Genomic DNA, 15,000 nt, shown 5'->3' with positions numbered 1-15,000 from the left:
GCTAGAGAGCTGTGTCCGTTATTTCTGGATAGTTTCTGATTTAGTTTCTGGATTAGTTCTGGTTAGTTTCTGGATTAGTTCTGGATTAGTTCAGGATTAGTTTCTGGATTAGTTCTGGATTTGTTTCTGGATTAGTTCTGGATTAGTTCTGGATTAGTTCAGGATTAGTTTCTGGATTAGTTCTGGATTTGTTTCTGGATTAGTTCTGGATTTGTTTCTGGATTAGTTCTGGATTAGTTCTGGATTCGTTTCTGAATTAGTTTCTGGATTAGTTCTGGATTCGTTTCTGGATTAGTTCTGGTTAGTTTCTGGATTAGTTCTGGATTAGTTCTGGTTAGTTTCTGGATTAGTTCTGGATTAGTTCTGGATTAGTTTCTGGATTAGTTCTGGTTAGTTTCTGAATTAGTTTCTGGGTTAGTTCTGGATTAGTTCTGGGTTAGTTCTGGATTAGTTCTGGGTTAGTTCAGGATTAGTTTTTGGATTAGTTTCTGGATTAGTTCTGGATTAGTTTCTGGATTCGTTTCTGGATTAGTTCTGGTTAGTTTCTGAATTAGTTTCTGGGTTAGTTCTGGATTAGTTCTGGGTTAGTTCTGGATTAGTTTTTTGGATTAGTTCTGGATTAGTTTTTTGGATTAGTTTCAGGATTAGTTTCTGGATTAGTTTCTGGGTTAGTTCTGGATTAGTTTCTGGGTTAGTTTCTGTAGTTCTGGATTAGTTTCTGGGTTAGTTTCTGTAGTTCTGGATTAGTTTCTGGGTTAGTTCTGGATTAGTTTCTGAATTAGTTTCTGGATTATTTTCTGGATTATTTTCTGGATTAGTTTCTGGATTAGTTTCTGGATTATTTTCTGGATTAGTTTCTGGATTGTTTCTGGATGAAGCTCCCGCAGTCAGGGGTTAGGAAGTAGGTAAGGGGCCATTGCCGCCCTCCCCTTGCTTTATGCCACTTTCTTGGTGTTTCCGGTGTTTCTGGTCCCCACAGCAGCTCTGGTGTCTGTGCTGGTTGAGGTTCTGGTGTCTGTGCTGGTTGAGGTTCTTGTGTCTGTACTGGTTGAGGTTCTGGTGTCTGTGCTGGTTGAGGTTCTGGTATCTGTGCTGGTTCAGGTTCTGGTATCTGTGCTGGTTGAGGTTCTGGTGTCTGTGCTGGTTCAGGTTCTGGTGTCTGTGCTGGTTCAGGTTCTGGTGTCTGTGCTGGTTCAGGTCCAGCAGCAGATATGTGTCATCAGTCTTCCCTCTCTGAGCTCATCCTTAGATCTCTGCAGACGTCTGCAGGACGTTCTCACTGACTCACTGTTTCTGGACTGAACCCTGTTCTCGTGTTGGGAATGTACCGTTGCCACGGCGATGTGAACCTGGTGACTGCGTGTGAATCTTTATTTAAAACGGATCTTCAGACAAATCTTCACTTTGACGAAGAAGTCCTGGATCAGTGTCTGCTGGACTCTGACCGCAGTGTTTGTTGGCGTGCAGAGAGAAGTGGATTTAACCTTCAGCCTCTGTCAACACACACACACACACACACACTCTCACACTCACACACACACACACACTCTCACAGTCACACACACACACGCACTCTCACACTCACACACACACACACACTCTCACACACACACACTCACAGAGGGAAGTATTATCAACGCTGTTCTGCTGCCAAACTCACCGCATTAACACAAACACTTTAATACAAGATAACACAATTATATAATCTGCTTATATTTGTAAAATATGATCCCTTTTTCTGTTGTGATGTCACTGTTGTTGAATATAAATAATATAGTTCAGCGTGTGTGTGACTGAGCTGGGCGGAGGGATACGCAGCTGTTTGTCTAGAAAAGTAGTTCCAGCTTGTGACTCAAGCCAAAACCTCAAACTGTCATTTCTTAACATTTCCATGAAACAAACACAGTCATGCTAGCTGTTTCCCTTCGTTTCCAGTGTTTATGCTAAGCTAAGCTAACCGGCTCTCTACTGAACACACTGTTCCTTTAGCTTATTAGACTGAGATCAAATTTAAGAACTTTAAAAAACAGTTACAACTTTTTAACACATTAAATGAAAATACTGTTTTCATATTTTTACAGCACACTTTATTATATTATATGTTTAACATTCGTCCTTTTAGTGAAACGTCTTTTCTTCTTCTCTCTCTGTTTTGTTTGAAAAAGTGAACCAGTGAACAGGAAGTGAAGTAGAAGCAGCTCAGAAGTCTGGAGCCAGTTTAAAATGTGTGATTCTGATTTTCCATGTTGTGTTTGAACAGGAGAGAAACCGTTAAAAGTCTGAATGAAAAGAGCTCCTTGTGTAGTACTCTGATCCTCTACTGCAGTAAAAGTACTCATACCACATGTCATGCTGCTTCTTATCACAAACCTCTTTGTGCTGAACAGGAAGTGATAACCTGGAGCAGGAAGTGAGCGTCTGAGTTTACAAACGAGGAAGTTTGTGAAGTTTTAAATCAAAGTCAGAATAGCAGTTAAACTTAAATTGCTGATCACATACTGCACATACTTTCTGTATGTATACTTGTACAGGGATATATATATATATATGTATATAAGTACAGTAAATGTACATACAGCTTATATTGTTTCATTTCATTCATCTGGTAACATAAAAATAAATAGAAACAAAATGGAAACATAAAGAAAGTCAAACTGGAGCTGGTAGAAGTTTGTCCCACTGATGATAATAATAATAATGTATTTTTAATAATAATATATTGTTATTATTAATAATAATATAAAATCAAATGCAAATAATACAAAATGCAATTACTAACTAATGTATTATATATAATTATTTATTATGTTTAAATGTTACAGAAGAGACGTTACTGAAGTTATGTGATAAATAAATCAACGTTGACTTATAACGTAGCGATAACATACGTAAACAATGTCGTGGAAAATCTACGAATTACAGTGCATTATTTCTCATATGTATACATATATACATATGTATATATATATGTATATATATATGTATATATATATATGGTTATTAGGAGGTGGTTCAACTGTAGTAGGACAGCACTGAAGGCCTAGGTATACAATACATGGCCCGCCACTGATATATGTGTATATATATATATATATATATATATATATATATACATATATATATATATACATATATACCTGCTGGATGAGACCAACCTGTTTACTGTTATATATTCAATTTCTATCAGTTTGATAAATACAGAAAACTCCTGATGTCCCTGAAGAGACAAAGATTGTTTAAATAAAGGTTTGTCTTCCTTCATCATCATGTGAGTCTTTGTTTGACCTCCGGGTTGTAACGTGTTCTCAGGTCTCAGCTCCAGTAACACTACATTTCCCACAATGCAACTGGACAGTTCAATAAAAGGTTTCTGAAGCTCAGAAACAGAAGCTTTAAAAACACAAATGTGTCATTCCTGCTCTCCAGAGGAAGAACCCTTTAATGAATCCATGTTTCCACATGTCCACAGCTTTGTGTGTGTGTGTGTGTGTGTGTGTGTGTGTGTGTGTGTCGAACACGTCTAACAGGACAGCAGCAGTTTAAACTTCCTGCGTCTATTTAAACCTCATGACCGGAGAGAGAGAGTGTGTGTGTTTGTGTGTGGAATATTTGTCCCATGATGTCAGTGTGAGGAGAAACAACGGGAAAACTGTGTGGAGACAGCACACACACACACACACACACACTACCCCCCCCCCTCTACAGATGGTACGGTCCGCCCTGCTCTGTCAGTTTGAGTTTGTGGCGCTCGAAGGAAAAATAAAGTTTGAGGAAGTTTAACGGTGAACGAGTCGGTGGCAAAAGTACACATACTTATGTACTGTGCTGTAGCACAACTACTGAATCTGCAGAGTGAGACGTAGTACAAAATAGAAAAACAACAGTACTTGGATCCATTGAGACGTTTTCTCTGAAACATGAAGCGACTTGTTTCTGCTCACATTCTTCTTTTATCGTCTGAAACGTGTTGAAGAAAGTTTAACCATTTCATGCCTCAGAGAAGGAGCTCCTCTCTGCCTGATGAACAATGAAGAATTCATGAAGAATAAAGAATAAATTACTCATTAATAATCATTAGTCACACATCACCTGAGTGTGTGTGTGTGTGTGGGTGTGTGTGTGTGTGGGTGTGTGTGTGTGTGAGTTCACTTTGACGTCTCAGGATCAGTTTGTTTCATCTGAAAACAACAAGAACAAAACAACTCTTTAATTTAAACTTGACATGCCTCAGTGAATGTGTGTGTGTGAGTGTGTGTGTGAGTGTGAGCGTGTGTGTGAGTGTGTGTGTGTCTGTGTGTGAGTGTGTGTGGACCACACCCAGTGTTTAGTCAGACTTAATGTGTTCACTGTGCTTCTCACAGAGTGTTCTTGTTCTTCTATCATTGTGAGGACCAAGTGTGAGTCTGAGGACATTGTTTTGGAGATTTCATATTTATTGTTCTGTTATTTAATTATTTATTTATTTACCAATGAGTGGTTTAATATTATTAATAAGCATTCAGCAACAGTACAATAAACTATATAAATACATGATGAAGGTATTTAAAAGAATGAGAGGATATGATGATTCATGATTACAGGTTTGGTTTGTTCTTTCTCTCCCTCTTTGGTAATTTATGCTCTCCCTTAATTAAAAGAAGAGCTCCAGCGATGGAGTGTTTCTGTAGTCTAACAGGAAGTCATCATCACTGGTTCCTCCACAAACAACCAATCAGATTCTTCCATTAGATTCTGGAGACAAGGAGTCAGGACAAGGAGACGGGGCAAGGAGTCGGGATGAGGAGGTCACATGACTCCTCCAAGCTAAAGGAGGACTAGAGTTCTAGTGAGGATGTTTAGTCGTCTCCTTTACACTCTTTTAAGATTCACCAGAGGGGCGTTCACTGACCTGTTTTATAATCAGAGAACTAAACGCTGATGTTAAACACTAGACCTGATTTCAGACTTCTAATGATTTCAGAAACACAGTGACTGGACAGGAAGTGAAATAATGCTGACTCATTCCTGGTCTTAGGACTCATTCCTGCAGAACTCTTTAGTGAGACTGTGTTCTGACTGTTTGCCCAACTGTTTGTGGTGTAAAAACGTGACATGTGGAGTTCCCCAAGGCTCCGCCATAGGACCTCTTCTGTTCAACATCTTAGATTATAAATAACAAACAAAAGGTCTCACTTTATGCAGATGACACACATGTTTATATATTATATATGTTTAGGACTCTGGGTCGGTGCGTTCAGCAAAGGGTGAGATAAAGATGAAACAGACTCAGAATAAAATTCAGCCTCCATCTTTAAAGACTATAAACCAGAACAGAAATTTTAACATCTACATGAATACAGTTAACAAGACAATCAGCCGACTACCACTTTAGGAATATATCGAGAGTTAAAGGTCTCATATCTCAGAAAAACGTTGATTGTCGTTGGGTCTCAGATCATTCAGCTGCCGACTAGAACCAGTAGAGACCACATCAGTCCAGTTCACCCCCTTTAGTATAACCTGCCACCTGTCACAGTTTTAGATTATCTGATTAAATCCAGACACCTTCTGTTTGTTATTTTTACTGTGATCACAAATGTCTTTTTACACTTCAAGTCGTAGTTGTTGGACACAGTTTGTGTCTCAGATGGTGAATCTTTGACAGATTTAAATGTTCTTTAGTGAGAAAAACAAACAACAATCGGCCTGATTGCAAAAGTTGAATTTACATCAACCAGCAGAAGATTTCTCAACACGATCAATCATCTGTGAACGTCCTTCATCCTGAAAGACACTAATGATTCTGTTTCTACTGGAAGGACAGACAGAGAGAGAGACAGAGAGACAGGCAGATAGAGAGACAGAGAGAGAGACAGACAAACAGACAGACAGACAGACGGAAGTAATTTATTAACCTCCATGTGGTGATAAGTGGAATGTTAAAGATCACAGAAAAGACAAGAAATAAATAAACTAAAAATAACATAATTAAGTTTTATAGATAATTTTAAATCAGGTAGATTAATATAAAATATGTCTTTAACTTGTTTCTTTTTTGTCTCCACAGATCAAGCTGAAGCTGTCATCACAGTTTGGATATCAAAACACAAACTTTTGTTTTTTGTTTTCATTATCATTTTTCTACAGTGGACTTTTAACGGATTTTGGGATTCTGCCATTTTTCTCTATTTTTGCGTTGTTCACCGGACAGTTTTCGTTCTGAGGTGGGATTATTTTTTGGGAGTTTCTACGTGTTTTGTCTGAATGCCCCAGGATTATCCTCAGGCTGCAGTTCCTCCCCCGGCCTGCAGGGCGGCAGCAGAGAGCGGTGGCCTGCCGCTTGACCGGCAGAGCGTCGGCATGAGCGACTTCTGGCACAAGATGGGCTGCTGCGTGGTGGCCAAACCACCGCCGGTGAGACACACACAACTTACCTTATCTTAACCTGAATGTCCTCATAAACCACGTCGAGGTCAGCGGTCCTCACATGGTTCGTTCCACTCCAGGGGGGAGTTAAGGTGGAGAGAAAATCATGCTCCTTCTCAGAGTCATAACTTAGTTGAATCTGAATTTACAGACATTATTCATATATTTTTAGATTCAGTGCAACATACACTTCCCGATTAATATGATGTCCATCGTGAATAAATGTCCATAAATCCACTTGAAAATCACAGTAAAAAGAACTCTATTGAGAATCTTCATGTTTTTAGGTTTTGTCTAGTATTACAGTAATCCAGTGATATTTATCTGTTCATCCATAAATTCACTGCACACAAGAGCTGATAAGAAATCATTCTGCATACTTTTCATGTCAACAAATGGAAGCTAAAATATTGTTGTAGCTCACATTCATTCATCCTTTTGAACTGTATGTTTGTGAGCTGCAAAGACAACCTTCCTTCATTTATATTGAAAATGTTTGATCCTAGTTTAGTTTTCAGGTATTTGTAGTTTAATATAATGTCCGTCTGAACGGTGATGAAACCTTCAGACCTCATCAGGTTCAGTGAATCTCTCAACAGCTGGAGGTTACTCAAGAGGAAACAGGTGGCAGAACTTCCTCTTCCTGTTTCACTGTGACCTCTGACCCCCCGGCGCCCTGAGTGGTTTGTTTGTTGGGTTTGTTGTTTCTGTAACGTGTTCGTCAACGAGCTCCTGGTTAGTTTGTAAACTGTGTCGACTCCAGAATTTAAATAAATCCTCTTGTTGGACGTCACAGAGTCCAGAAATGTGGGAACCTTCCTTTAATCCTGAGCTGCTGCTGTTGTGTAACACAGATGTTACACAGATGTTACACCACAGCTGGAAGACTTTAAACTGTGGCTTTAATCAAAAGAGTGAGAGCTGATCACAGATCAGTGAGCTCACGATCAATCAATAAAACAGGTGAACGTCAAAGTAACTTTCCCATTTTACTACATAAGATAAATATAAAAAACTACATTCTAAATGGAGGAGTTAAGGAGTCTCACAGAGGAAAGAAGCTGATCTGAAGTCTGCTGGTTCATCAGATGATTCTTCTGTATCTCTTTCCAGACTTTAATATCCATTAAACTCTTTGCAGGCAGCTCTTGTCACCAATAGCACCGATGGGTTTAATCCCCCGCTGTAGAGCTCTATTCTCCTGGACCCTGAACATCTCATGTCAGTTTGTGATGTTTCTGTTGCTCCTCTGTAAAAGGAGAGCTTCTTCAGTGTCCTTGATGATCTTTCTTCTCCAGGATGGAGACGTCTGAGGACCACATCAAGTTGTTTGAGAGAATGATCCTCAGGATACCGTGTTCGTTGTTTTTATTCCTTTTTATTTTTTCAGTTATTTACTTTAAAAGAAAGTTTGAAGAGGTGAAGAGGACTAGTTGATGGCTTGGTCTGAGTGGAACCTGAACCTGATCCAGATCAAAACTAACTAAGAAGGTGCAGTTTGTATTCTATCAGTGCAAACGACTTCCTCTTAACGGGGCACTTTGAACTCTGATCCTCTAAATCTGTTTTGTAGCGTAATAAATGAATATTGTAACAGCTAATCGATGCTAATACTGTGCTAATAGATAACAGAGTGGTGATCAGTTCATGCTTTGAATTCCTTAAATAGAGCTGCAGTGTTCTAAAGAAACACAAGACACAGAAGTCTCTTCACATCAGGGTTTTCACAGAAATACATAACCTGTAAACAAACTATTTAACCAATCATTTAACAAACTATTTAATATTATTTAACAAATCATTTAACAAACTATTTAACAAAGTAGTAAGTACTTAAACTTGTAACAGAGTATTAGTACTTTTACTGCAGTAAGTACTTCCTCCAGCACTGTAAAGAGTCATGTAGTGAATAATGGCAGTTATTCTGGAGAGGAAGTCCTTCCTCCTCCTCTTCCTCGTCTGTATTTATAGAGCTGTTTGTTCCATTGTGAAGCTACACACACACACACACACACACACACACACACACACACACACACACACACACACACACACACACACACAGATTTTTACAGTGTGGTATTAGTACTTTTACAGTAACAAAGTACTTTGACAGTGAGGTATTAGTACTTTTACTGTAACAGAGTACTTTGACAGTGAGGTATTAGTACTTTTACTGTAACAGAGTACTTTGACAGTGAGGTATTAGTACTTTTACTGTAACAGAGTACTTTGACAGTGAGGTATTAGTACTTTTACTGCAGTAAAGGATCTGAATACTTCCTTCATCACTGTGATGGAGGTCAAAGGTTCAGAGAAACCAGCTGATGTCAGTAAAGAGATTTTATAAAAAGTATCAACATCACCATCATCATCATCATCATCATCATCATCTTCACCATCATCATCATCATCATCTTCATCTTCACCATCATCATCATCATCATCATCATCGTCGTGGTTACATAAACGCTCTGAAAAATCTGGAGGAACTTAATCTTCTTAAATCTGATTCTGGATCAACAGGATTAACTGGACAGAACGAGGTTTTAATGAGGCGTTCAGAGGTCACGGTGTCCCTGAACGCAGCACAGAACTTATTGGATAATAGTTTGTAGTTTTTAATTAGAAAGCTGATTTCTGATTATTTGTGAAATTTTAAACAAATAAATTGTGACATCATTTAGTTTTATTGTTTGTCTGCGATTGTTCAAAATAAAATATTTATAAATAATGAAATAATAACAAAAAAATAATAAAACAAAAAGATAAAATGAAGGAAATGTTGAAATTAAACTAGAAAATATTTAAAATCATAAAATTATTAATAAACTAAATAAAATAGTTTGTCTCGTGTTGACGAATATTTTCTATGAATATCAGTAAATAAATATTATTAATTTAATTATGTGTGTGTGTGTGTGTGTGTGTGTGTGTAGAAGAAGAAGAGGAGGAGGATCGACCGCACTATGATCGGAGAGCCGACGAACTTCATCCACCTCACACACATCGGATCAGGAGAGATGGCAGAAGGGCTGCAGCCGGTGAGACGCCACACCTGTCTGTTTACCTGTCTGTCTGTCTGTCTGTCTGTCTGTCTGTCTGTCTGTCTGTCTGTCTGTCTGTCTGTCTGTCTGTCTGTCTGTTTACCTGTCTGTCTGTCTGTCTGTCTGTCTGTCTGTCTGGAAAATGAATTCAATATAAGTGATGTTTTTATTCACATGTAATCAATTATATTGATCATGTTGTGTGTGTGTGTGTGTGTGTGTGTGTGTGTGTGTGTGTGTGTGTGTGTGTGTGTGTGTGTGTGTGTGTGTGTACAGTCGGGGTCGGTACAGGAACAGATGAGGTCTAAAGGCCAGAATATGAACGGCAGAAACAACCTCTTATAGCCGGTAAACACACACACACACATATTATCACACATATTATTTCATTTTTTATGCTGCCACACATGAACTAACACTTTAACTCCTTTCAGTGTAAAAAACTGATAAACACTTTTAAATTAATCACAAATTGAATGCACGTCAACCAAAACTTTAACTCCTTTATTCACTCAGACTGACACTTCACTTTCCTTCAGCACTTCGACTTCATGTTCATGTGAACACGCTGAACTTTCTCGTAAATCGATTGAATGTTTACTCCACTTCAACTTCCCTCAGCCAAACGCTTTTTTTTTTTTTTGACGCTTCGGCTCCTTTCAGTGCTGGAACTTAAACCGGCTCTTCGACTTCTATTAAACACGTTCACTTCGACCAACACTTCACTTCTGTCAGCGTTTCCGTTTCAGCTGCCACTTCAGTTGCTTTCAACTTTTTACTTTCATACAAAAACATTTCAAAAAGCTCCAAAGACAGATTTAAATATTTCACGTTTATAATTAACTTCTATTTCTTTTTTTGTAGTTTTCTTTTCCTCCATGATGACCCTTTGCTGACCTCTGAACCACACCTGACCCCCCCCGACAGGAGGCCCTGCTGAAGTGGTCCTCTGAGGATCATCACTTCCCATCATGTCATTTTCTACGAGCCCAAACTGAAAATCAGTAGCCATCATTATAAAAAAATAATGAAAAAAAACTCAAACCGAGCGATGACATCACTGGACTTCATTTCCCAGAATGCCGTTTCATTCAGGATATTCGATAAATTACAGAATGTCTGTACTTGCTAAAGTGTTGCTTTAAATTTTCAAAAAACGTTTTCTTCTTTAAAAAGAAACTACATTTCCCAGCATTCATAGGGAAGCGTTCTCTGCTCCACAGCAACGTTCCCAGGATGCTTCACTCTGCTCAGCTGTGCTATGTATTCCCCCCGGCCTCTGGTCATTGGTCACATGGCCTCAGTAATGACATCATTGGACCTCAACTCCCAGGATGCCTCACTCTGCACAGGCTTCACTGCTGGTGCTGAATGATGAAAGACTTTAGGAGAGGAAAGTCCCTCTACTGTGTATGTACGTGTGTGTGTGTGTGTGTGTGTGTGTGCGTGTGTGTGTGTACGTGTGTGTGTGTGCGTGTGCGTGTGTGTGTGTGTGTGTGCGTGTGTGTGTGATGTCATATGTTCTTAATATCCCACCAGTTTAAATCTGGACACGTAGTTCAAAACTTCCATCAGAAAATCCCCTTTTTTTATTTTTTTTACTTTTAAAGATTCCTTCTGATGACTCAAGCTGTGGCTCGCGGCCCTAAACGGGTCTCCGGCCGACGTTTTCTGGGCCCCAAGAACACAGAAGCGGATGAACTGATAACTTTGTGAGATTTTCAAGACTTTTGTTCAAAACATTTGTTGTTTAAAACATTTTCTGCCGCTGGTGAGACGATCAAATGTTTACCTGCTTTATATTTTGAGGTTATTTTTTATTTTCTGCTGTTTTCGGGTGCTTTGCTGTGTGATTGTTGCTTCTGTCTGCTAACGTTGTAGATTTTAATATTAGAAAAAGGTCGTGGTTCTTTAAATATCAGCAGTCAAACAAAGAGGACTTTTATTCAATAGGTGACGGTTCAAATCCTCCAGAAAGTTTAATTCCAGCACTTTATAAAAAAAAAAGTTTTTTTTAATCCAAACATCCCACCAAACTCACAATGTTCTCTGTATTTAACCGTCCGAATACTTTTTATACGTCACTTTATTAAGGTCTGAATATTTCAAGCAGTGTGAGGTTTGTAACTCTGAAAAATCCTATTTAATTTATTTAGTTGTTTTTGTCTGATTTTAAAAAGATAGTAAATCTCCAAATAGTTATATTTATAATATTAATGAAGTTAATAATAATTAATATTATAAATATTAAAGTCAACCTTCAACATGTTGATCACAGAATTTAAACTCCTGAATTTGTCATTAAAGCCCCAAAATGACCAGAAATAGTGTTGACATAATTCTTTTAAAGAAAATACCATTCAAAATATAAATATAACCTCAACAGATCCATAAAAGTATTTAAGCATCGATTGATTGATTTAGATTTATAATAGAACAATAATAAAAGTGATCAATCAAAGTCTTGGTGCATTCACTGGACTCCTCACAGCGTGGGAGTTTTGTAAACTCTCTTGTTACTCAGCGACCCGCATGTGTCGACCACAACAGCTGATTCCACGTCATGTGACTCCGATCAGCTGATAAGATGTAAACAAGGGGCCGCAGACAGGAATCACATGAGACACCAGCTGTTCTTCTTCTTCTTCTGTGGTGTTTCTGCTGCAGACCACATGGACGAGAGGCTCCGAGCTTTGAGTCTCGGTTCTCCTCTGAACTCCTCTCAAGACTCCACAGTCTGGTTCCTTTTGTTTATCATGGCCATAGTTCCTCTCTTCCTCTTCCTCTTCCTCTTCCTCTTCCCCTCCCCCGCTTACAGTCCACCAACACTGGAGACAACTTCCCCTTCAAGGCGACACAGACCTGAATATATTTTGTCCTGATTCAGTCAAGCTTTCTTTGTTGTTTTGTTTTATTTTGTATCAAAGATGTTGATTTATTAAACTGTTTGTATTATTGTGACGTCTCTTTCTGGATTTATGTCGCATAGTTAGAATAATATGAGTCTATAAAGATCATGAGCCTCAGTTCATTAAAAAGCTGTTTATTGTCTAACAGCGGCTGTTTATGTGCTTTAAATAAACGTTAATGTGATGTGAACCAATCAGCTGCAGTTCCTCTAACGTCCACTAGAGGCCGATGACAACTTCTCTCTGTAAATATAAAGATTTTACACACAACAGGTTTTAAAATGTCACTTATTTTAATGTAAATGAGTGTTTTATTAAGGAGACATTGAGTTGCTTCATATAATATAAGAAAAGTCACAATTCTGAGAACCTGATTTCTTTAAAGCGCATTCCAACTGATTATTATTTTAATTCTGAATATTAAATTAATATTATTTTAAATCCATCATGAGTGTCTCTTTGAAGTCAATATGAATTTGTTGAAGACTGTTTTCTTTTAGATTAAAGACCAACAGTCTTTACTCGACATGAACGACTTTTTGTACATTTGTCTTGTGTTTGGTTTTGTGATGTCGCCTGAAACAGAAACACGGGATGACTTTATTCCTGGTTATGTAACACGCGTCTCAATAAATCTGCTGTTTCCTCTGTTGTGTGTGTTGATGAGCGCTTTATTTTAAAGTGACTTCATGTGTTGAAGTGTATTGAAGGTTCACAGTGATGATCGGGATCATAACCATCAAATATTTGGTTGTTTTGGCCAAAAACCAAGATGGCAACGGCTAGAAACCAAGACGGCAACAGCTAAAAACCAAGACGGCAACAGCTAAAAACCAAGACGGCAACAGCTAAAAACCAAGACGGCAACGGCTAAAAACCAAGACGGCAACGGCTAGAAACCAAGATGGCAACAGCTAAAAACCAAGACGGCAACAGCTAAAAACCAAGACGGCAACGGCTAAAAACCAAGACGGCAACGGCTAGAAACCAAGACGGCAACGGCTAAAAACCAAGACGGCAACAGCTAAAAACCAAGACGGCAACAGCTAAAAACCAAGACGGCAACAGCTAAAAACCAAGACGGCAACAGCTAAAAACCAAGACGGCAACGGCTAAAAACCAAGACGGCAACGGCTAGAAACCAAGATGGCAACGGCTAAAAAACCAAGACGGCAACGGCTAAAAACCAAGATGGCAACGGCTAGAAACCAAGATGGCAACAGCTAAAAAACCAAGATGGCAACAGCTAAAAACCAAGATGGCAACAGCTAAAAACCAAGATGGCAACAGCTAAAAACCAAGATGGCAACAGCTAAAGAACCAAGATGGCGACAGTTAAAAACCAAGATGGCAACAGCTAAAGAACCAAGATGGCAACAGCTAAAAACCAAGATGGCAACAGCTAAAAACCAAGATGGCAACAGCTAAAAACCAAGATGGCAACAGCTAAAGAACCAAGATGGCGACAGTTAAAAACCAAGATGGCAACAGCTAAAAACCAAGATGGCAACAGCTAAAGAACCAAGATGGCAACAGCTAAAAACCAAGATGGCAACAGCTAAAAACCAAGATGGCAACAGCTAAAAACCAAGATGGCAACAGCTAAAAACCAAGATGGCAACAGCTAAAAACCAAGATGGCAACAGCTAAAGAACCAAGATGGCAACAGCTAAAAACCAAGATGGCAACAGCTAAAAAACAAAGATGGCAACAGCTAAAAACCAAGACGGCAACAGCTAAAAACCAAGATGGCAACAGCTAAAAACCAAGACGGCAACAGCTAAAAACCAAGACGGCAACAGCTAAAAACCAAGACGGCAACAGCTAAAAAACCAAGATGGCAACGGCTAAAAACCAAGATGGCAACGGCTAGAAACCAAGATGGCAACGGCTAAAAAACCAAGATGGCAACAGCTAAAAACCAAGATGGCAACAGCTAAAAACCAAGATGGCAACAGCTAAAAACCAAGATGGCAACAGCTAAAGAACCAAGATGGCGACAGTTAAAAACCAAGATGGCAACAGCTAAAGAACCAAGATGGCAACAGCTAAAAACCAAGATGGCAACAGCTAAAAACCAAGATGGCAACAGCTAAAAACCAAGATGGCAACAGCTAAAGAACCAAGATGGCGACAGTTAAAAACCAAGATGGCAACAGCTAAAAACCAAGATGGCAACAGCTAAAGAACCAAGATGGCAACAGCTAAAAACCAAGATGGCAACAGCTAAAAACCAAGATGGCAACAGCTAAAAACCAAGATGGCAACAGCTAAAAACCAAGATGGCAACAGCTAAAAACCAAGATGGCAACAGCTAAAGAACCAAGATGGCAACAGCTAAAAACCAAGATGGCAACAGCTAAAAAACAAAGATGGCAACAGCTAAAAACCAAGATGGCAACAGCTAAAAAACCAAGATGGCAACAGCTAAAAACCAAGATGGCAACAGCTAAAAACCAAGATGGCAACAGCTAAAAACCAAGATGGCAACAGCTAAAAACCAAGATGGCAACAGCTAAAGAACCAAGATGGCAACAGCTAAAAACCAAGATGGCAACAGCTAAAAAACAAAGATGGCAACAGCTAAAAACCAAGATGGCAACAGCTAAAAAACAAAGATGGCAACAGCTAAAAACCAA

General features: G+C 38.8%; 1 protein-coding gene across 1 annotated transcript in view; it reads left to right on the top strand.

Annotated features, from left to right (window-relative positions):
• cdc42se1 (CDC42 small effector 1) overlaps positions 1–13,012 on the top strand; it is a 14,603-nt gene extending 1,591 nt beyond the window's left edge. The window contains exons 2-5 of the mRNA XM_079176298.1: positions 6,047–6,393; positions 9,345–9,449; positions 9,729–9,800; positions 10,317–13,012. Of these exons, the coding sequence (XP_079032424.1) occupies positions 6,244–6,393; positions 9,345–9,449; positions 9,729–9,797 (324 nt within the window). The 5' untranslated portion in view covers positions 6,047–6,243 and the 3' untranslated portion in view covers positions 9,798–9,800; positions 10,317–13,012. The remainder of the gene's footprint in view (positions 1–6,046; positions 6,394–9,344; positions 9,450–9,728; positions 9,801–10,316) is intronic.
• The last annotated feature ends 1,988 nt before the right edge of the window (positions 13,013–15,000 follow it).

This window comes from Pholis gunnellus (genome assembly GCF_910591455.1).
Source record: "Pholis gunnellus genome assembly, chromosome: 16".
NCBI classification, from domain to species: Eukaryota; Metazoa; Chordata; class Actinopteri; order Perciformes; family Pholidae; genus Pholis; species Pholis gunnellus.
The sequence above is the reverse complement of the archived record's forward strand: the minus strand, read 5'-3'. Positions and strand labels throughout refer to the sequence as shown.